The following is a 21378-nucleotide window of genomic DNA, read 5'->3' as shown; positions in this document are numbered from 1 at the left end:
CCACTGCACTCCAGTCTGGGCGACAGAGTGAGACTCTAACTCAAAAAAAAAAAAGGACAGAAAAGCTCCCACATTGGGAGTGGACCCCAAGGGGTTGCTCATTTATTATTACTTTAAAATGAATTAATCAACATATATTTTAAAAATTTCTCAGTTTAAATTTCTAATATAGTATATACCGAAATAAACAAAGCTTTTTGGAGTCCTCAATTTTTTTCCTTCTTTTTTTTTTAGTTGGAGTCTCACTTCGTTGCCCAGGCTGGGTTGCAGTAGCATGCTCACGGTCACTCCAGCGTTGACCTGCTGGGCTCAGGAGATCCTTCTGCCTCAGCCTTTCAAGTAGCCAGAACTACAGGCATGTGCTACCACGCCCGGCTAATTTTTTTTGATTTATGTGGAGATGAGGTCTCACCAAGTTGCCCAGGTTGTTCTCAGACCTGTGGACTCAGGCAATCCTCTTACCTTGGCCTCCCAAAGTGTTGGGATTTCAGGCTTGAGCCACCGTACCTGGCCATTCTCAATTTTTAAGAGGCTAAAAGCGTCTTAAGACCAACAACTTGAGAACTGCTGGTCTAAAGGATGCTTATGACTCCTTTTGGTACCCAGACTTCATAAACACTCTAACAATGACAGTGTAATTATCTAAAAACCACTAAAAGTGTAATATTTGAAGAACTGCAGAAAGTACAAAATATAAATATATAACAAACATTCAGTTTCTAGATTGCTCAATGTTAAATTAAAGCTATGTAAGTAAAATGATTTTAGGAGATTACAGTTTATTGTCAGCTTAGTTAATAAAAAGAGACCTCGATTTAAAAGTCATCAAAATTTAAAAATAATTGCCATACTGTTATTAATAATCAGTCTACTGAAGAGTAAGTAGTACGAAATTACCACTTGTTGAGGTGTAGCTATCAAGCACTATTCACATTATCTGAAAAGGCTTTTATAAACTTATGCCTGAAGTAGAAGTACATTCTGCCTTTTAACCTCTCTTCAGGTCGTGTCTTGATTATACTGTCAACTTATGCCGTGAATAAAAACTACATATTCTCTATTTATCCTATATTTCAACCATATCTTTGCCTTTTTCTTTTCTCTCTCTTTTTTTTTTTTGAGTCGGAGTCTCACTCTGTTGCCCAGGCTGGAGTGCGGTGGCATGCTCACAGCTAGTCTTGACCTGCTGGGCTCAGGCCGTCCTTCTACCTTAGCCTTCCAAGTAGCTGGAACTACCACCATAGCATGCACCACCATACCTGGCTAATTTTTTGATTTATTGTAGATATGAGGTCTCACCAAGTTGCTAGGCTGATCTCAAACACCTGGGCTCAAGCAATCCTCTAGCCTCTACCTCCCAGAGTGCTGGGATTACAGGCCTGAGCCGCTGGGCCCAGCATCTTTTTTCTTTATCTATAGAGATGGAATGCTTAGGCTATCTCATTTTGTCTCATTAGCTATGACAGGTACTTACTATTTCAAAAACAGCATTTTTCTCTCCTAAATATAAGTGATTTATTTTTTTTCGAGCTGGAGTCTTACTCTATCGCCCAGACTGGAGTGCAGTGGCCGCTCTGTTGGGCTCCGGCGATCTTTCCGCCTCAGCCTTCCAAGTAGCTGGAACTACAGGCATGTGCTACCACGCCTGGTTAATTTTTGATTTATTGTAGAGATGAGGTCTCACCAAGTTGCCCAGGTGGGTCTCGAACCCACGGGCTCAGGCAGTCCACTCACCTCAGCCTCCTAAAGCGCAGGATTACAGGCTGAACCATGGAGCCTGGCTATAAGTGCGTTTTTATAAAAAAAAATTTTCTATGTGGAAATTCTATTAAACATGGAAGACTTTTTCTAATTTGTACCTTCCTTTTTACCAAACCAATTTGTAGAATCATAACTGCCCTGCAAATAACTTTCCCTTTTTTGTTTTCTTCCCAATGGCTATTTCCCTACCTTTATACAAAGTTAGACATAGGAAACTTAGGACAGAGATAATGTGTGTATGCCAGAATACACATTATACAGAAAAAGAATCATTGTACATTTTTTCAATGACTATGAGTTAGAAGTATTAGCAAACCCACAGACTAGTGTCCGTAGAGTGTCTTCAACTAGAGCAAGTGACCAAAATGCAAATAGAGATGGCTAAGCAAGAATTGATAAACTGTTTGTGGCTGTTCATGCTATTACCAAGATAGGAATTAAAAAAAAAAACTAACTGCTTAGTTGAGCTAAAAGAGTAGAAGTCCTCTCTGTAGTTCTGAATTATTGTAATATTCATTCTCTTTAGCTTCAGTCACTTGCCTTAGGTGAAGATAGAATTTCTGTGGGTTTCTGGTTGGTTCAGCTGCTGTTGCTTTGAGCATGCCTACTTTCAGGTTCATTTCACAGGACAACTTATCTCTTGGGTATAGGCAGATAATCCTATGGAGGTGAGCCATATCAAAAAAGTTGTTATAGTTTCAACTATTAAGTAATACATTTTATTTCACTTAAACCCTCTATTTTCATCATTTCCTTGTTGTCAAAATTTTATAAGACTAAAATTTCATAAGATTAGTAATTGTAACTGAAAAACTCAATTACGGTACCTCTTCTATTTTCTTAGGAGAAGTTTCATTTTTATTACTTTTGAATTCTTCATTTATCCTTATTCTGGCTGCTAGAGAGAGAAAAACACATAGTTAATTGATTTTCTAATGTAAAATTCCTGTTCCAAATAATTTACATGTTATTCACTACAAATGACTACTTCTCTAATATACAAAATAATTTTGCCTTCGTGAAAACAAAACATAATAAATTTATTAGATAAGTTTCTTGGAGAGCTTTCAACAGGCTGAAAAATGTGTAAGTAAACCACTACAAAACATCAGTACTTTAATATATTTTTTCCCCTGATTTTTTTTCCCCAATTTCATTTGTGTACCTATAGCTAATGAATCCTTTTTCTTTTTTTGAGTTGGAGTCTCACTCTGTCGCCCAGACTGAAGTGCAATGGCACACTCCTGGCCACCGCAGCCTCGACCTGCTGGGCTCCGGCAATCCTTCTGCCTCAGCCTTCCAAGTAGCTGGAACTACAGGCGTGCGCTACCATGCCCGGCTAATTTTTTTGATTTATTGTAGCGATGAGGTTTTGCCAAGTTGCCCAGGCAGGTCTCGAACCTGCTGGCTCGGGCAATCCACTCACCTCAGCCTCTCAAAGCGCGGGATTACGGACTGAGCCACGGAGCCCGGCTATGAATTCTTTTTTTTTTTTTTTTTATTTGGAGTCTCACTCTGTCGCCCAGACTGGAGTGCAGTGGCCGCTCCCGGCCACCGCAGCCTCGACCTGATGGGCTCCGGCGATCCTTCCGCCTCAGCCTTCCAAGTAGCCGGAATTACAGGCATGCGCTACCACACCCGACTGATTTTTTGATTTATTGTAGAGATGAGGTCTCGCAGCCCAGGTGGGTCTCGAACCCGCGGGCTCAGGCAATCCACTCACCTCAGCCTCCCCAAGGCGCAGGATTATAGGCTGAGCCACCGAGCCCGGCTATGAATTCTTATAAATCTAATTTAATGCTTTATTTCTATAGATCTAAGAATTCAGGTTAAAATGCTTTTTTAAGATGGCAAAGCTCAATATTTAACAAGTGTGTTACACAATATACATATGTACAATTAAAATAAAGATACAGCAGCAAAGAGGATATATATATATATACATATATATACAAATATATATGTAATTTTCAAGTGTCTTCATTGACATGTAAAGTGAGTGATAAATGAAACTTTTGTTCACATACACCACTGAGATGACTCTGATATCATTACAACAGCATAATTTAGTCTAATCTAACCGGTCTTATTGTGTTGTTATGAATACTTTATGGAACAATCCATATAAAGTGCTTAGCAAATGAGTGATAAATGTTAGCTGTTCCTATAATTATTTCACTTAAAAAATGTAATGCAACAAAAAGACGTTAATAGAGAATAGCCATAAAAATTTCTTTCTATGCTGGATGCATTTCAATATGTAAGACAGGTAAAGGTTTAGACTTTTTAATCAAACTGTGTAGGCTAAATCTCAGCTCCACCTGTTACTAAGTATGATGTGAGGCAAATATTTTCACATTTTGCCAATATTCTCATTTGCAAAAATAGTAACTATGATAGTAACTATATTACAGAGATGTTATAAGAATTAAATCAGGAATTTGTATATAAAGTACAATGTACCTTAATCTTTAAGAAATTATTTTTGGTGAATTTCAAAACTTGAATTCTTGGGAATACTGGCAATGCTTTACCTAAGTGCCCTCTTGAGGAAGTTTAGAAATGTACAAGAGTAGAATTGAAAATGACTCTCAAGGAACCTAAGCTTTAGAGCCTGTGGCTTTCAGATAAGATAGAAACTATTTAAAACCACGAAATGCTGAATTTGGGATCATTTGGGATGGATTCCCTTTCATATTTACTGTGACTTTTAGGCTGACACAAGACATTAATAACATGTTATTATTTGGTCACAGAGAGTGTGACTATTTGATTATATAACAGAAAGTGTAATGGTTTAAACATAAGACAAGTAATGGAAAACACTGAAATTCTGATCCCTCTCTCCTTTTTTGCTGATTCTTTATGAAAAATTGATCTTTTAAAATTTTTCTTTAAGTAGGTATTCCTCAAAAAGTGTAATGTAAATTAATTTTTATGAAAGATATTAGGGGGAAGATAGTGAGGGTCATTCCCTAAGATGGGTCTTGATCACACAGGATTTTTCCAAATAGATTAGCATTCATGTAAAGAATAGACTTTCTCCAAAGAGGTAAAAAATATACTTACCTTCTAATGCCCTGGTATCATTTTTGAAAACTTGTTGTCTGGTCCTGTGCAATGTTTTAAAGAGCTGTAAAACCTATTGAGAAAATTGGAATTCAGACCTCAAAAGAAAAAAATTCATATTTAATATAATTATATTATAAGGATTAAACAGTGTTCCTTTTCTGTTTGCTTCTTGGACTACTTTTCAGAATAGCTGGTGAAAACCAAGACTTGCCAAAATAACTTTCCCCTTGATTAATTATCTTTGAATTTAAAAAATTGTAGTTTTGTTTACAAAAATAATATAAAGTTATTTGAAACAAATAACACAATACAAGGATAATGACTGGGCACAGTGGCTCACACCTGTAATCCCAGCACTTTGGGAGGCTGAGGTGGGAGGATTGCTTGAGCCCAAGAGTTCAAGTCCAGTCTAGGCAACACAGCAAGATCACGTCTCTACAAAAAATTAAAAAAAAAAAAATTAGACAGCATGGTGGCACATGATTTTTTTTTTTTTGAATTGGAGTCTCACTCTGTCGCCCAGACTGGAGTGCAGTGGCTGCTCCCGGCCACCGCAGCCTCGACCTGCTGGGCTCTGGCGATCCTTCCACCTCAGCCTTCCAAGTAGCCGGAATTACAGGCCTGCACTACCACGCCCAGCTGATTTTTTTGATTTATTGTAGAGATGAGGTCTTGCTGCCCAGGCGGGTCTCGAATCTGTAGGCTCAGGCAATCCACTCACCTCAGCCTCCCAAAGGCGCGGGATTACAGGCTGAGCCACCGAGCCCGGCTGGCACATGCTTATAGTCCCAGAGTGTGGGAGGCTGAGGCCGAAGGATTGCCTGAGCCCAGGAGTTTTAGGCTGCAGTGAACCATGAACATGCTACTGCACTCCTGTCCAAGTAACAGAGTGAGACTACGACTTGAAAAAAATAAAGAAAACAATATAAGGATGGTTAAAAAGGTAATAATTCTCCTGCTAATAACCAATCGGCAAAAGTAACTGACTTTATCAGTCTGGTATGTATCTATTTCCATTTTTCTTAATCTATTGAAGCTTCCGAATGCTCTTAAAATCATACACACACATACACAAAGTCATGAAATATTGTGGCTTAAGAAAGTCCAGAAGGAAGACATTCCAGATAATTTAGAAAAGTTTAGTTGCTATTTCATAAAATAGTAGAATGCTGAGACTTATGAATGTTCTAAGCATGGGGGAAAAAAAGAAAGAAAGAAAAGAGCCTGGAATTTTGGCAAAAGACAGATCGTAAAGAACCTTTAGCAATAGACCACGTTACCTCACACTTCTCAAGCCCAAAAATGTACTCAATATTGTTCTCTCAATTTTGCTCTTCCTCCTGTCTTCCCAATTTTAGTTACTGGAGGCTAACAATTTTCTCAAGCCAGAAATCTGTAGATCATTCTTTAAATCTATCTTACTCTACACATGGAAACTTTAGGAATGTTTCTCTAATCTTTTTTATGTCCTTCATCCCCAAAAGCATTTAAGTTCAGACCCTTTCCATCTCTTACCTAGATTACTTACAAAGGTTTGTCATTCTGCCACCACTCCCTCCTTCCCTCCAATCTATTCTCCAGATAATATCTACCATTTATTAAGCATGCGGTGTGCTAGGTACCATTTTAAGTGCTTTACATTTATCAGAAAACCTGTAACATCAAAGGCAGATACCAAAACAGAAACAGGAAACAAGGAACAGAAAACTTAAAAATAAAGCAAAACAAAAAACCAAACAACCATAAAAAAACTTCCTCAGAAACATAAGTTATTGCAAACATGGAATAACATCCATAACATATAGTCAATTAAAAAAAAAAAGAACATTCAGAAAACTCCCAAAAGCTCTTGGCTATCAAATGGGTAGAAGCAAGGATTAAATTGAGAAAAACTGTCCAGAATGTAGAATAAAAATTCAGAGACAGAAATTGAGGAACTGTAAGAAAATTAAGGGAATGGTCTAGAAGGTCTAACAGATTAGCAGAAGGGCCAAAAGAGAGAAAAAAGAACAGAAAGAAGAAATTAAATGGGAATTAAGTTAAGATAACTTAATCAAGTAAGATTACTAGATAGAAAGGGCTCCACCAAATGCCCAATAAAAAACTCTTATCACAGCATATCATGATGTAAATTCAGTGCATTGCTGATAAAGAGAAAAATCTCCGAGGAAAAACACTTCACATATAAACAATTAGAAAATAAGAATGGCACCTAACTTCTAAAAAGCATCACTGGTAAGAAGATAATAAAAAAGCATCCTCACGTTTTGAAAAAAAAGTCTAGCTTAGAACACCATACACAAACTATCACCCAAAGACACATGCAAATAGATATTTTAAGAAATACAAGCCGGGCTCGGTGGCTCAGCCTGTAATCCCGCGCCTTTGGGAGGCTGAGGTGAGTGGATTGCCTGAGCCCACGGGTTCGAGACCCCCTGGGCCGCGAGACCTCATCTCTACAATAAATCAAAAAATCAGCCGGGCGTGGTAGCGAATGCCTGTAATTCCGGCTACTCGAAAGGCCGAGGCGGAAGGATCCCCGGAGCCCAGCAGGTCGAGGCTGCGGTGGCCACTGCATTCCAGTCTGGGCGACCGAGTGAGACTCCAACTCAAAAAAAAAAAAGAAAGAAATACAAAGTCTCTTATCTGTCATACACCCTTTACTGAAAAGCTACAGAAGAATATGTTCCACCAAAACAAGGGGATGAACCACAAAAGGAAAAGACGTGAGAACCAGGGAGACAGGTGATCTGACATAGGAGAGGTAGATGGGGAAGGACAAATGCAAGTCAACATTTGTGCAGTCAGACTAGAAAAAAACTAGTCTGGACTACAGCAAAAGGCTGAATTGCTCCATAAAATACAATGCTAGGGAAAAATAAAACTGACAAACTTCAGTTTTGTTCAGAACTTGGGAACAGATATGTAGGAGCCTAAGCAACATAGCAAGACTTCATCTCTACCAAAAAAAAAAAAAAAAAAGCTGGATGTGGTGGCATGTGCCTGTGGTCCTAGCTATTTGAGAGGCTGAGATGGGAGAACTGCCTGAGCCCAGTAATTTTTTTTTTTTTGAGTTGGAGTCTCACTCTGTCGCCCAGACTGGAGTGCAGTGGCGGCTCCCGGTCACCGCAGCCTCGACCTACTGGGCTCCGGGGATCCTTACGCCTCAGCCTTCCGAGTAGCCGGAATTACAGGCATGCACTACCACGCCTGGCTAGTTTTTTGATTTTAGTGTAGAGATGAGGTCTCGCCTGCCCAGGTGGGTCTCGAACCCGCGGGCTCAGGCAATCCACTCACCTCAGCTTCCCAAAGGCGTGGTATTACAGGCTGAGCCACCGAGCCTGGCTGAGCCCAGTAATTTTATTACTAGTTAATTTTCCTCAAGCAGGAGATTGAGGCTGCAGTGAGATGATCCTGCCACTAACACTGTCTGGGAGACAGAGACTATGACTAAAAAACCAAAACAAAACAAAAGGCAATTATTAATTTCAAGAAAAACTAAGAATTAGAAAAAAAGGTAACATAATCATATACTTACTATATTAGAGTGCTCAGTTGTGGACAATTTTTATATGGTAATAAAATCAAAGACAAATACTGATTCACTAACATTTATGTATTGAGCAGACAGGGGTAGAGAGGATCTTAGTCCTCATCTTCCATAGTTAAAACTCAATAAATACATAGTATCTCCAAAGAAAAAAAGTCAATAAATAGGAGTTTAAACATGTTATTTAGAAACTCAGAGGTACATTCCAAAAGAAATAGCTAAAATGATGAAAAGCACTTACTTCTGGGAAGCAGGAATTGGGAGTAGATAGAAAGAAGTAGGCATCTACTGGATTTCTGTGTAACATTATTTGACTTCTCAAACTTTACACATTCATTATATTTATCAAAATTTATTTTTGTTTGTTTTTTTTGAGTTGGAGTCTCACTCTGTCGCCCATACTGGAGTGCAGTGGCCGCTCCCGGCCACCGCAGCCTCTACTGCTGGGCTCCGGCAATCCTTCAGCCTCAGCCTTCCAAGTAGCCGGAACTACAGGCGTGTGCTACCACGTCCGGTTGAGTTTTTGATTTATTGTAGAGATGAGGTCTCGCGGCCCAGGTGGGTCTCGAACCCGTGGGCTCAGGCAATCCACTCACCTCAGCCTCCCAAAGGCGCGGTATTACAGGCTGAGCCACCAAGCCTGGCTCAAAATTTATTTTTATAAATAATAACTTATCTGATAAATGACAGCCAAACATTTATCTGATAAACGGTTGCTGGTTATTTATCTGATAAGGGCCTAGTATCTAGAATATATGAAGAACACTTACAACTCAACAACAATAAATCCTTAAAAACCATAATTTAAAAATAGGTAAAGGATTTGAATAATTGGTTTCTCCAAAACAAAACATACAAATGGCCAATAATCCATGAAAAGATGTCAAATGTGCCATCATAAAATGCAAATTTAAACTTCAATGAGATACTACTTCATCCCAATAGGATGGCTATAGTAAAAAAGATAGTCAATAACAAGAGTTGGCAAGGATGTGGAAAAATTGGAATACTCATACATTGTTGATGGGAGTGTAAAATGGTACAGCTGCTTTGGAAAACAGTTTGGCAGTTGCTCAAAAAGTTAAACATACAGTCATCTTATAAACCAGAAATTTTATTACTTAGGTAGATACTCAAGACAAATGAAAACATGTGCTCACAACTGTACACACTAATGTTCATAGCAGTTATTTATAATAGCAAAAAAGTGGAAACAACTCATGAATGGATAATAAAATGAGAAATATCTATTCTGTTCAGGCTTGAATTGTATCTCTCCAGAAGACATGTTGTGAAACCTAGCTACCTATAAATATGACTTTATTTGGAAATAGGGTCTTTACAGTCATAATCAACGCAAGATGAGGTCATTAAGGCAGGCTGAATCTGACTGAAATACTTATAGAAGGAAAACAGAATGTGAAGACAGAAACATACAGGATAAAGACTGCCATGTGATGACAGAGGCAGTGACTGGAGTGATATGAACGCAAGACAAGGAGCAGCATGGTTTAGTCAACATAAGATACAAGGAAAGATTCTACCCAGAGTTTCAGAGGGAGCGTAGCCCTACTGACATCCTGATCTTGGACTTCTAGCTTCCAGAATTGTTGTTTTAAGCCACCCAGTTTATGGTACTTTGTTAAGAAGTCATAGAAAACTAATACTGATTTTAGTAATAGTAAATGGGGTGCTGCTTCACTTTACTGTGCTTTATGGATACTGTATTTTTTATAAATGTAAGGTCTGTGGCAACCCTGCATTGAGCAAGTCTATCAGCACAATTTTTCCAACAGCATGTACTCACTTTATGTCTCTGTGTAACATTTTGGTAATTCTTGCAATATTTCAAACCTTTTCATTACTACTATATCTGCCATGGTGATCTGTGATCAATGATCTTTGACATTATGGTTGTAACTGTTGTAAGGTGCCCTGAACTGCACTTATAAGATGGAAAACTTAACAACATGTGTATTCTGACTGCTTCACCAATGGCTCTTCCCCCAGTTTTCTCCCTTTCCTAGGACTTCTCTATTCCCTGAGACACAATAAGGAAATTACACAAATTAATAGCCCTACAATGGCCTCTAAGTATTCAAGTGAAAGGAAGAGTTGTATGTCTGTCTCTCTAAATCAAAAGCCAGAACATGATTAAGCTTAGTGAAGAACACATGTTGAGAGTCAAGACAGGCCAAAAGCTAGAACTCTTGTGCCAGTCAAGTTGTGAATGCAAAGACAAAGTTCTTGAAGGAAATTAAAGGGCTACCACCCAGTGAACATATGAATGATAAGAAAAGTGAAACAGCTGTACCACTGACATGAAGAAAGTTTTTTTTTTAGATCAGAAATTATAGTTTATTTAGAAAGAAAATTAGAAAAGGGTAGGCAAAAAAGAGGACATTCACCTCCCCAAAGTAGGGGAGGGGGCCAAAGCTTAAGAAACATGGCCTGGCCACAGCTCAAACAGCACACGGCCACACCAGAATCTAGTAAGGCAATTGCCAAAGAAAGTTTTAGTGGTCTAGATAGATTAAACCAGTCACAATATTCCCTTAAGCCAAAGGGAGCAAGCCCTAATTCTCTTCAATTCTATGAAGCCTGAAAGAGCTGAGGAAGCTGCAGATGAAAATCTGAAGCTAATAGACATCAGTTTATGAGGTTTAACAGATAAGCTGTCTCCATAACGTAAAAGTGCAAGGTGAAGCATCAAGTTCTGATGCAGAAGCGGTAGCAAATTATCCAGGATATCAAGCTAAGATTGTTGATGAAGGTGGCTACACTCAATAATAGATTTTCAGTGTAGACAAAATAGCCTTTTCTCTGAAAAAAATGCCATCTAGGACTTTCAAAGCTAGAGAGGAGAAGTCAGTGACTGGATTTAAAGTTTCAAATGACAGGCTGACTCTCTTGTGAGAGGCTGATGCAGCTGGTGACTTTATGCTGAAGCCAATGCTCATTTATTATTCTGAAAATACTAGGGCCTTAAGAATTATGCTAACTTTACTCTTCCTGTGCCCTGCAACAAAAATAATCAATGAAGCCTAGATGGCAGCACAACCGTTTACAGCATGGTTTACTGAATATTTCAAGCCCACTCTTGAGATCTATCACTCAGAAAAAATAATCCTTTCAAAATATTACTGCACATTGACAATGCACATGGTCACCCAAGAGCTCTGATGGAGATTTACAAGATTAATGTTGTTTTCATGTGTGCTAACACAATATTCATTCTGCAGCCCATAGATCAAGGAATAATTTTGGCTTTTAAGTCTTATTATTTAAACAATACATCTCCTAAGCAATAACTGCCATAGATAGTGATCCCTCTTGTGGATCTGGTCAAAGTATATTGAACACCTTCTGGAAAGGATTCACCATTCTAGATGCCACTCAGAGCATTTGTGATGCATGGGAGGAATTCAAACTATCAAAATTGACAGGAATTTGGAAGAAGTTGATTCCAATACTCATGAATGACTTTCAGGGTCAAGACTTCAGTAAAGGAAGTAACTATAGGTGTGGTGGAAATAGCAAGAGAACTAGAATTAGAAGAAAGCCTGAAGATGTGACTAAATTGCTGCAGTCTTACGATAAAACTTGAATGGATGAGGAGTTGCTTCTAATGGATGAGCAAAACAAGTGGTTTCTTGAGATGTTGAAGATCATCACTTGCATCACTCTTGGTGAAGATGCTGTGAGCATTGTTGAAATGACAGAAAAAGATTTAGAATATTATATATACTTAGTTGATAAAGCAGTAGCAGGGTTTCAGAGGATCAAATTCAATTTTGTTTTTTGTTTTTGTTTTGTTTGAGTTGGAGTCTCACTCTGTTGCCCAGACTGGAGTGCAGTGGCCGCTCCTGGCCACCGCAGCCTCGACCTGCTGGGCTCCAGCGATCGTTCCGCCTCAGTCTTCCAAGTAGCTGCTACTACAGGCGTGCACTACCATGCCCAGTTAATTTTTTGATTTATTGTGGAGATGAGGTCTCGCCAAGTTGCCCAGGTGGGTCTCGAACCCGCGGGCTCAGGCAATCCACTCACCTCAGCCTCCCAAAGGTGCGGTATTACAGGCTGAGCCACCGAGCCCGGCTCGAATTCACTTTTGAAAGAAGATCTACTATGGGTAAAATGCTATAAAATAGCATCACAGGCTACAGATAAATCTTTTGTGAGGGGAAGAATCAATCAACGTTGCAAACTTTATTGTCTTATTTTAAGTAATTGCCACAGCCACCTCAACCTTCAGTGAGCACCACCCTGATCAGTCACCAAGCATCAAGGCAAGTCCCTTCACCAACAAAAAGATTATAACTTGCTGAAGGCTTAGATGATCAGTAGCATTTTCTAACAATAAAGCATTTTAAAATTAAAGCATGCACTTTTTAAAGACATTATGCTATTGTACACTTAATACACTACAGTATAGTGTAAACATAACTTTTATATGCACTGGGTAACCTAAAAACTTGTTACTTGCTTTTTTTCAGTGGTCTTGAACTGAACCCACAATATCTTCTAGATATGCCTGTACCTAAAAACGTGGAAGTAGCTTTGGAATTGAGTAATGCATAGAGGCTGGAAGAATTCTAATGTGCTTGACAGAAAAAAAATCTAGGTTGTTTTGAAGAGAGTGTTGGTAAGAAACTTTACAGGCATCACAGAACCCCAGGGACTTCAAAATTGCAAGAATGGAACACATGTTGCATAGAACTAAGAAAGTGAGAGGTAAGTAAATCAAATGGTTTTACACACCGAAGAAAAAAAGAGAAAGGTGACTCCATTAGTATAACAAACAGCATCCCTAATTTAAGAAGGACTAGCATAAGAAAAAGAAAACATCAGCTGGGTACAGTGGCTCTTGCCTGTAATCCCAGCATTTTGGGAGGTGGAGGCGAGAGGATTGCCTGAGCCCAGGGGTTTGAGACCAGCCTGGGCAACTTGGTGAGACCTCATCTCTACAATAAGTCAAAAAAGACTAGCTGGATGTTGTGGCACACCCCTGTAGTTCCAGCTACTTGGAAGGCTGAGGCGGAAGGATTGCCTGAGCCCAACAGGTTGCGGCTAAGGTGGCCATGAGTGTGCCACTGCACTCCAGCCTGGGTGATAGAGTGTGACTCCAACTCAAAAAAAAAAAAAAGAAAAAGAAAAAAATCATAATTATTGCCATGGAACTATCTAAGCTAATATTACCTTAGAATGAATACACTTTTATTAAAATGCAGAAAGCTAGGTCACAGATGGTCTTCCTCATTTACTTATATTGACCGGACAAATTCAAGCAGTGTATATGAAAAAGTGGATTCTTTATAGTCAGATCAGTCTGAGTCAGACATTGTCACTTAATATAAGTTTAGACAAGTTACAATAAGTGTAACTTTTAGCCTCAATTTTCTTGAGTAATGGACTAATTTTAAGGGTGTATGATCCTTCGGCTATAATCTTCCAAGTAGCTGGAACTAAAGGGGTGTGCCACTATGCCTGGCTAATTTTTTGTTTTATTGTAGAGATGAGATCTCGCCATGTTGCCCAGGCTGGTCTAGAATTTGTGGACTTAAGAAATCCTCTTGCCTCTGCCTCCCAAAGTGCTGGGATTACAAGTGTGAGTCACCAGGCCCAGCCTAGGCTTCACTTTTGATAGTTATTACTTACCTACCCCTTCTAAGTCTCAGTTACATGCCCTTTCCAACCACATCCACAGCACTGGGCACTTACTACACTATATGCTAATTAAACGCTTACTTACTGTTATACTTCCTCAAAGGCTTCTTGGTTACCTTTGTATCCTCCATACTTAGCATAGGTGCCTTTTATACCTGGTAGGCCTCGCGAAGTGTTTCTGGAATGAATCCTACTTAATTTCATTTGTATCCAAGTTTTCTTTCTTTTTTTTTTTTTTTTGAGTTGGAGTCTCACTCTGTCGCCCAGACTGGAGTGCAGTGGCCGCTCCCGGCCACTGCAACCTCGCCTGCTGGGCTCCAGCGATCCTTCCGCCTCAGCCTTCCAAGTAGCTGGAATTACAGGCATGCGCTACCACGCCCGATTTTTTGAGTTATTGTAGAGATGAGGTCTCGCTGCCCAGGCGGGTCTCGAACCCGCGGGCTCAGGCAATCCACTCACCTCAGCCTCCCAAAGGCGCGGGATTACAGGCTGAGCCACCGAGCCCGGCTGTATCCAAGTTTTCTAAGCAACTTCCTCCTGCTTTTTAATTTTTTAATTTTAATTTTTTACTTTTTTTGTTTTGTTTTGAGTTGGCGTCTCACCCTGTCATCCAGGCTGGAGTGCAGTGGCACGCTCATGGCCACCCCAGTGTTGACCTGCTGGGCTCCCGCAATCCTTCGGTCTCAGCCTTCCAAGAAGCCGGAACTACAGGCTTGCGCTACCATGCCCGGCTAATTTTTGTTTTATTGTAAAGACGAGGTCTCGCTGAGTTGACAGGGCTGGTCTCAAACCCGCGGCTCAGGCAATCCACTTGCCTCGGCCTCCCAAAGTGCTGGGATTACAGGCTGAGCCACTGAGCCCGGCCTATTTTTTACTTTTTTTGAGTTGGAGTCTCACTCTGTCACCAAGGCTGGAATGCAGTGGCACACTCACGGCCACCGCAGTCTTGATTTGCTGGACTCCAGCGATCCTTCTGCCTCAGCCTTCCAAGTAGCTGGAACTACAGGCGTATGCTACCACACCCGCTAATTTTTTATTTATTGTAGAGACAAAGTCTCACCAAGTTGCCTGGTCTGTCTTGAACCCGCGGGCTCAGGCTCTTTTCTACTAATTTCAATTTAACTTATACTTCCTGGATAGAGTTTTTTTTTTTTTTTTTGGTATGCCTACAGATAGAATATATCCTAGTTATGTGCTCATAAAACACTGTACTTCCATTCGAATCACTTTTTCCAACTGTAATTAAATAACTGTCTGAAGTCTCTCTACCTGCTAGATTTCTTTATGCAGGCAAAGGTAGTCAGTTTATTATTGTATCCACTATGCCTAGATAGTATAGCCTAAACGTTGGCTGCTAGTTATTAATATTAGTAACTAGCATGGACCCTCAATACATTTTTGGAACCCTGTATAATTGCTTCTATCGGTGCTGTGACGTCACATTCCACAGTCCATGAGGACTGCTTGGTGGTTCCCTCTTATTGACTAACCATAAACACCACCCTTCTTCACCATCTTGTAGCAGGCTATTTCCCCCTTTCTGTGCCTAAGTTTCATCCAGAGGCAACCACAGGTCCTAACATGCAGGCGTTATGTAAGGTTAAGAAAGGCTGCCCCTGAGAATTGTGCACGGGTCAGGAAAGTGCATCGTGTAATCAGCTTGACAAGAAATGAATCTCACAACAGGTCCTCAGAGATATGACCGGATGGGGCCAGCCCATCTTGGGCTCATTTAGTGCGCTCAGATCTCACCAGTCCCCGCTCTGTCTTGCTGTTACTTTTGACAAGCAATTTTGCTGGGACTCGGCTCCCTTGGTTGCTAGACTTTTCGGTTCACCTTCTGGTTATCCGAATTCACTTTTCACCTCATTGAATGGTTATAGGTTACGATTGACGTGTCCAAAACTTCCAGGGATGTGGAATGGGTCCCTGAGACAAATACTCGGGTCTGGGGATGAAACGGGGACAGAACTCAAGTCCCATGGATGAACACTCCGTACCAAGAAGCAGGAACCACACTGGTGCCGCCCTCCCTCCTCTGCACCAGCACAAACCCTCGACTGCCCCTCAGGGTTGTCATCTGGGAACAACGGCCACATCCTCCCGCGAAGGGCCCGGAACTCCAGCCCCAGACTCCAAACAACATTTGCAGGGCCGCGAACTCACCCCCCCCCCCCGGTCCGCATCGCACCCACCCCTTCCCCGGGCCCTGTCACCTTGGCCGCCTGACCCATGGCTCTCCTCATCGCTGCGGCTACCTCTCAGGCGGCCGAATCACCCCGCCTCTAGGCAGCCAATCAACGCCTGGCGTGTACTGTCCAACTCCCGGTAGCCACGTTCCTAGCTCGCCGCAACCAATCACCACGCAGCGTCTCGTTTGTGAGGCTCCGCCTTTCTCAAAAGGACGAGGGAGAGGGGTTTGCTGAGTGGTTGGAATATAATAAAATCGCGAGAAGCCGCAGAACCCAATTACTGGCTAGAGGTGATCGGAAATAATCTCGACGCCATGTTAGTTAGGGGCAGAATCACTTCCGGCACGGGCCGCGTCTGGTATGCAGATGAAGGTGGTGTTTAGTGGATGGCTCCGGCGCCTGTGGTTGTTACTTACCGTTTCTGTCGGCTATTAAAGATATTGTAACGTTTCCCAAGTTGCTGCTGTCTCCTTGGAAATGTGCATAAATAAAGCCAATTCCTAAGAACCACAACGGGTATTGGTTGGAATGCTGACTCCTAAAAGTTCTATTCATCTGTTGTCTAGTTTATTTCTCCAGAAAATGAGGTTGCGTTACTTGCTCAAATTAACATGGCCAGTAAATGGAGGTCTGGGATACAAATCCGCTATTCCTGACCCAAAGCCTAGTCTTACTCTCTGCGCCTTGCCTGCTCAACTCTCCCTTCTCCTTGGTTTTTCTAAAAGAGACGTTGGAAGTGGGTAATTTACTAGCAGCATGATAATTTTAATCATAAAGTATGTATTTAAGCGTTTTATGACCGTACAAGCATCAAGACCAATCTTAATCTATTCCTATTGCATAATCATTTGCCTGCCCTATTCCCAAAACCTTTCATATAAATCTGTAGGTAAAATTGGCTTTTTATTAATAAAGATTTGGACCAATAGATTTCTAAGACCCTTTTCCTTCTCTGTGATCTACGTTATTTTAAAGAATATTGCAAGTCATCATGAGAATAGCAAAATAATAATTTTTTTTGGTTTATAAAAATTGAAGTGCATTGGATTTGCAGAAGGGTATTTAACATAAGCAATTAAGCCAAATGTACTGGGTATTGCCTTTTATCCAGGAAACAATACATTCGATAAACTTGAACTTTGCCTTGTGCCTTCTGAATGATGACAATGGTTAAAGAATGTTCCTCATCCATGTAGAATTACACCCCAATTTCCTGAAAATTTGTAATTTAGTATGATAACTTCTGGTTAGCAAGGGTCCTGTATTCAGTTAACCAAAACCTCTCATCTATAGATATTTGAAAATATAGTTCCTATAGTGCTCAAATCAGTTCATTCCTGTATTTCCTCATAGATAAATTTAAGCTGGGCACAGTGGCTCATGCCTGTAATCCCGGCGACTTGGGAGGATGAAACAGGAGAATTGCTTGCGCCCAGAAGCTCAAAACCAGCCTAGGCAACATAGTGAGATTCCCATCTTAAAAAAAAAAAAAAAAAATAGTTGGTCACAATGACTCACACCTGTAAACCCAGCCCTTTTGGAGGCTGAGGTGAAAGGATTGCTTGAGTCCAAGAGTTCAAGACCAGCCTGGGCAGCATAGCGAGACCTCCTCTTTATAAAAAAATTAAAAAATTAGCCAGGCGTGGTGGCATGTGCCTGTAGTCCTAGCTACTTGGGAGGCTGAAGTGGAAGGGTTGCCTGAGCCTAGGAGGTTGAGGCTGCAGTGAACTGTGATTGTGCCACTGTACTCCAGTATGGACAACAGAGTGAGATTCCACCTCAAATATTAATAGATAGATAGATAAATGGATAGATAATCTGTATATTTCCTTTAACCATTTCACATAAAAAATGGTTAACTATCTGGGCATTCTGGGAACATGTCTAGGTTTGTCTTTTCAACCTAAAATAATCAAAAGGCTCAGGATCCAGTTAAAAGAGTATATTCAAGCACAAAGTGTAAGGGCAGAGATACACTGACAACCATATGGAGATACACTGAATGGTGATCAGTGCTCTTTGTGTGGAGAAAAGTGGAGATCATTTATTTATGTAGATGAAAATGGAGATGCTGAACAGAATTATAGCATTTTCCATATAAGATACAGATAACATACAGATACAAGATTTGATTGGTAACTATTGATTACACTCTAAGGGTTTGCATAACATTCTGTTATAAAAAGGTAGCAATCACAAAGGTCTCTATCTCCAACATCATTTACCCTAGGTTTGAAAAAGAATAGAGAATATGGTTAATGTGTAACATCTCAACACAGGCCGGGTGTGGTGGCTCATGCCTGTAATCCTAGTACTTTAGGAGGCCAAGGTGGGAGGGTCGCTTGAGACCAAGAGTTCAAGACTAGCCTGGGCAACAAAGTTTACCTTGTCTTCAATTTAAAACATTTAAAAAATTCTTTTAAAAAACCACATCTCAACACAAAGGTCAGAAAGTAATAGTAATGCACCAGAGAAGAAAAATAGCCATATTTCAAGACTCAGTTTTCAGGGCTTAATTTTTTCCCTTGACATAATATATTTTGGAAAGTACTGAAATTTTATTTTAGCTTTACAGTGTGCGTCTCAAAGTATAAGTTCCAGAACTGAACAAGAAATTCCAACATGTTCATTATGTAAGCTCAGGGAGTTATGTAATAGGCTGAATAATGGCCTTCAAAAGATGACAATATTTAGATACTAGGAACCTCCGATTATAGTACCTCAAATGACAAAAGGGACTTTGCAGATGTGATTAAAGATTCTGAGATTGGAAGATTATCCTGGATTGTCTTGCAGGCCCAATGTAATCACAAGTATACTTATAACTGGAAGAAGGAAGTAGAGTCAGGGAGAAGCTTGAAGATGTTCTACTGCTGAACTTGAAGATGGAGGAAGAGGTCACAAACCAAGGAAAGCAGGCTACCTCCAGAAACTGGAAAAGATAAGGTTCTTCCCTAGAACCTCCAGAAGGAATGCAGCCTTACTGACATCTTGATTTTACTTCGGTGAAACTCAATTTGGACTTTTGACTTTCAAAATGCCACTTGTTTATGACTGCTTCCATTTTCAAGGCCAATAATGAAGCATCTTCATATCTCTGACTCTTACACTTGCTTCCATTGTCACATCTCTCACTCTGCTGGGTCTTTCTGTTACTTAGCAGGGCCCCTGTGATTACATTGGGCCCACCTGGATAATCCAGAAATCTTCCTATCCCAAGATCCTTAACGTAAACACATCTGCAAAATTTCATTTATTTATTTATTTATTTATTTTTTGAGTTGGAGTCTCATTCCGTCGCCCAGACTGGAGTGCAGTGGCCGCTCCCGGCCACCGCAGCCTCCACCTGCTGGGCTCTGGCGATCCTTCCGCCTCAGCCTTCCAAGTAGCTGGAACTACAGGTGCGCGCTACCACACCCGGCTAATTTTTTGATTTATTGTAGAGATGAGGTCTCACTAAATTGCCCAAGTGGGTCTCGAACCCGCGGGCTCAGGCAATCCACTCACCTCAGCCTCCCAAGGCCCAGGATTACAGGCTGAGCACCGAGCCCGGCTCAAAATTTCATTTATAATTTAAAATAACATATTTACAGGCTCCAGGAACTAGGACATGGGAATCTTCTGCCTACCACACCTAGTTGGGTGAAGCTAGACAAAAAGGTTGAAATGGCAGGAAATGAGGTAGAAGTTGTAGTCATAGGGTGTGACTACATAGGGGCCTATAAACCAAGATGAGGATTTGGGATTTTATCCTGTGATGGAATGCATTAGAATATTAGCAGCAGAAAAGTGACATCATGATTTATATCTTACAAAGGTAATTTTAGGTGCTGTGTGGCAAACTGACTAGTGGAAGCAGAGAGGATCTTTAACTAGGAGACTATCAAAGTACTCCAGGCAAGAGACAATAGTAGCTTGGATTAGAGTAGTGGAAGTAATGAAAGTAACATGGGATTAGATTCATGATATGTGTTGAAAGTATGGAGAGAACATTTAAGGATGATTTCAAGGCTTTTGGGTTGAGTAGTTGGGTGATTGGTGGTATAGATAATAGATATAGAATACTGTAGGAGGTTTTGGGTTTTTTGTTGTGGAGGGAGTAAAAATAAATTTGTAGTGCCTGTTAGCCATCTACATGGAGGTAGTAAAGAGGCAGTAATATATATTATAACAGTCTGGAATTAAGAGGAGAGGTAGGTCAAGAGATAAATATGCGCGAGTCACTACTCTGTAGATGATGAAGCCTCCAGAATGAGTGAAAGTTGACCATATTATTTATTATTCAAATCAGCATACATTTTGTTTTAATCTTTTAATTTGACAATTTCACACTTACAAAAAAGTTGCAAGGATAATACATAGAATTTTCATATACTTTTCATTCAGATTTCCCAAATATTAATTTTACTATAATTATATTTTTTATCTCTCTACTTACCTATAGATGAACCTCTTCCCCCCCTGAACTGTTTATGTGCTGCAGACATGATACCCTATACCCCTGAATAGGTTTTTTTTTTCCTACAAAGACATTCCCGTACATCAGTGGTTGTCAAAGGGTCAACAACTATATCACCCGGAAAGCTAGACACCTAATTTAGAGGGCCTCACCCCAGACCAACTGATTTTGATAATTTTGTTGTGGTTATGAAAGGAAATTAACATGAGATTTCAAAACTATCATCTAATTTTAGGTATTATTTAGATTTCACCAATTGTCCCAGTAACGTCTTTGATTACAAAAGTATCAAATGGGACACTTTTGAGATGAAAGAAAACTATCACCAATAATTTTGCCAAAGCAAAGTGGCAAAGTGTAATCATTTAAGACAGTTGAGGCATAATTTTTCTTAATAAGGACTCTTAGGGATTAAACGTTAGCTAGAGAAGAAGTCCAAGAATGGAACCTATTGAGAAACCTGGAACTGCAAGGTCCCTGTTAGAGAAATAGTATCTAGAGAGGTAGAAGAGCGGACTATTGCTGAAAGGAGGGAATGGTCAACAGTGGCAAATGATGAGAACTGGAGCTGCCTACAGGATTTTATCAGTAGAGGTCCTTAGTGACCTTGACAAGAGGGAAATGGGCTCAAAAATGAAAGGAGAAAGTGGACACAATATGTAGAAAAGTGTTTTGAAAAG

General features: G+C 40.2%; 1 protein-coding gene across 1 annotated transcript in view; it reads right to left on the bottom strand.

Annotated features, from left to right (window-relative positions):
- Nucleotides 1-16355, bottom strand: part of LYRM7 (LYR motif containing 7) — a 44883-nt gene extending 28528 nt beyond the window's left edge. Inside the window, exons 1-3 of the mRNA XM_008056265.2 lie at nt 16264-16355; nt 4831-4903; nt 2589-2659 (exon numbers count right to left, since the gene is read on the bottom strand). Coding sequence (XP_008054456.1) covers nt 2589-2659; nt 4831-4903; nt 16264-16293 — 174 coding nt within the window. The 5' untranslated portion in view covers nt 16294-16355. The remainder of the gene's footprint in view (nt 1-2588; nt 2660-4830; nt 4904-16263) is intronic.
- Between the last annotated feature and the right edge of the window lie 5023 nt (nt 16356-21378).

The sequence above is a fragment of the Carlito syrichta genome, unplaced genomic scaffold (genome assembly GCF_000164805.1).
Source record: "Carlito syrichta isolate Samal-C Ts95f unplaced genomic scaffold, Tarsius_syrichta-2.0.1 Scaffold302302, whole genome shotgun sequence".
Lineage (NCBI taxonomy): Eukaryota > Metazoa > Chordata > Mammalia > Primates > Tarsiidae > Carlito > Carlito syrichta.
The sequence above is the reverse complement of the archived record's forward strand: the minus strand, read 5'-3'. Positions and strand labels throughout refer to the sequence as shown.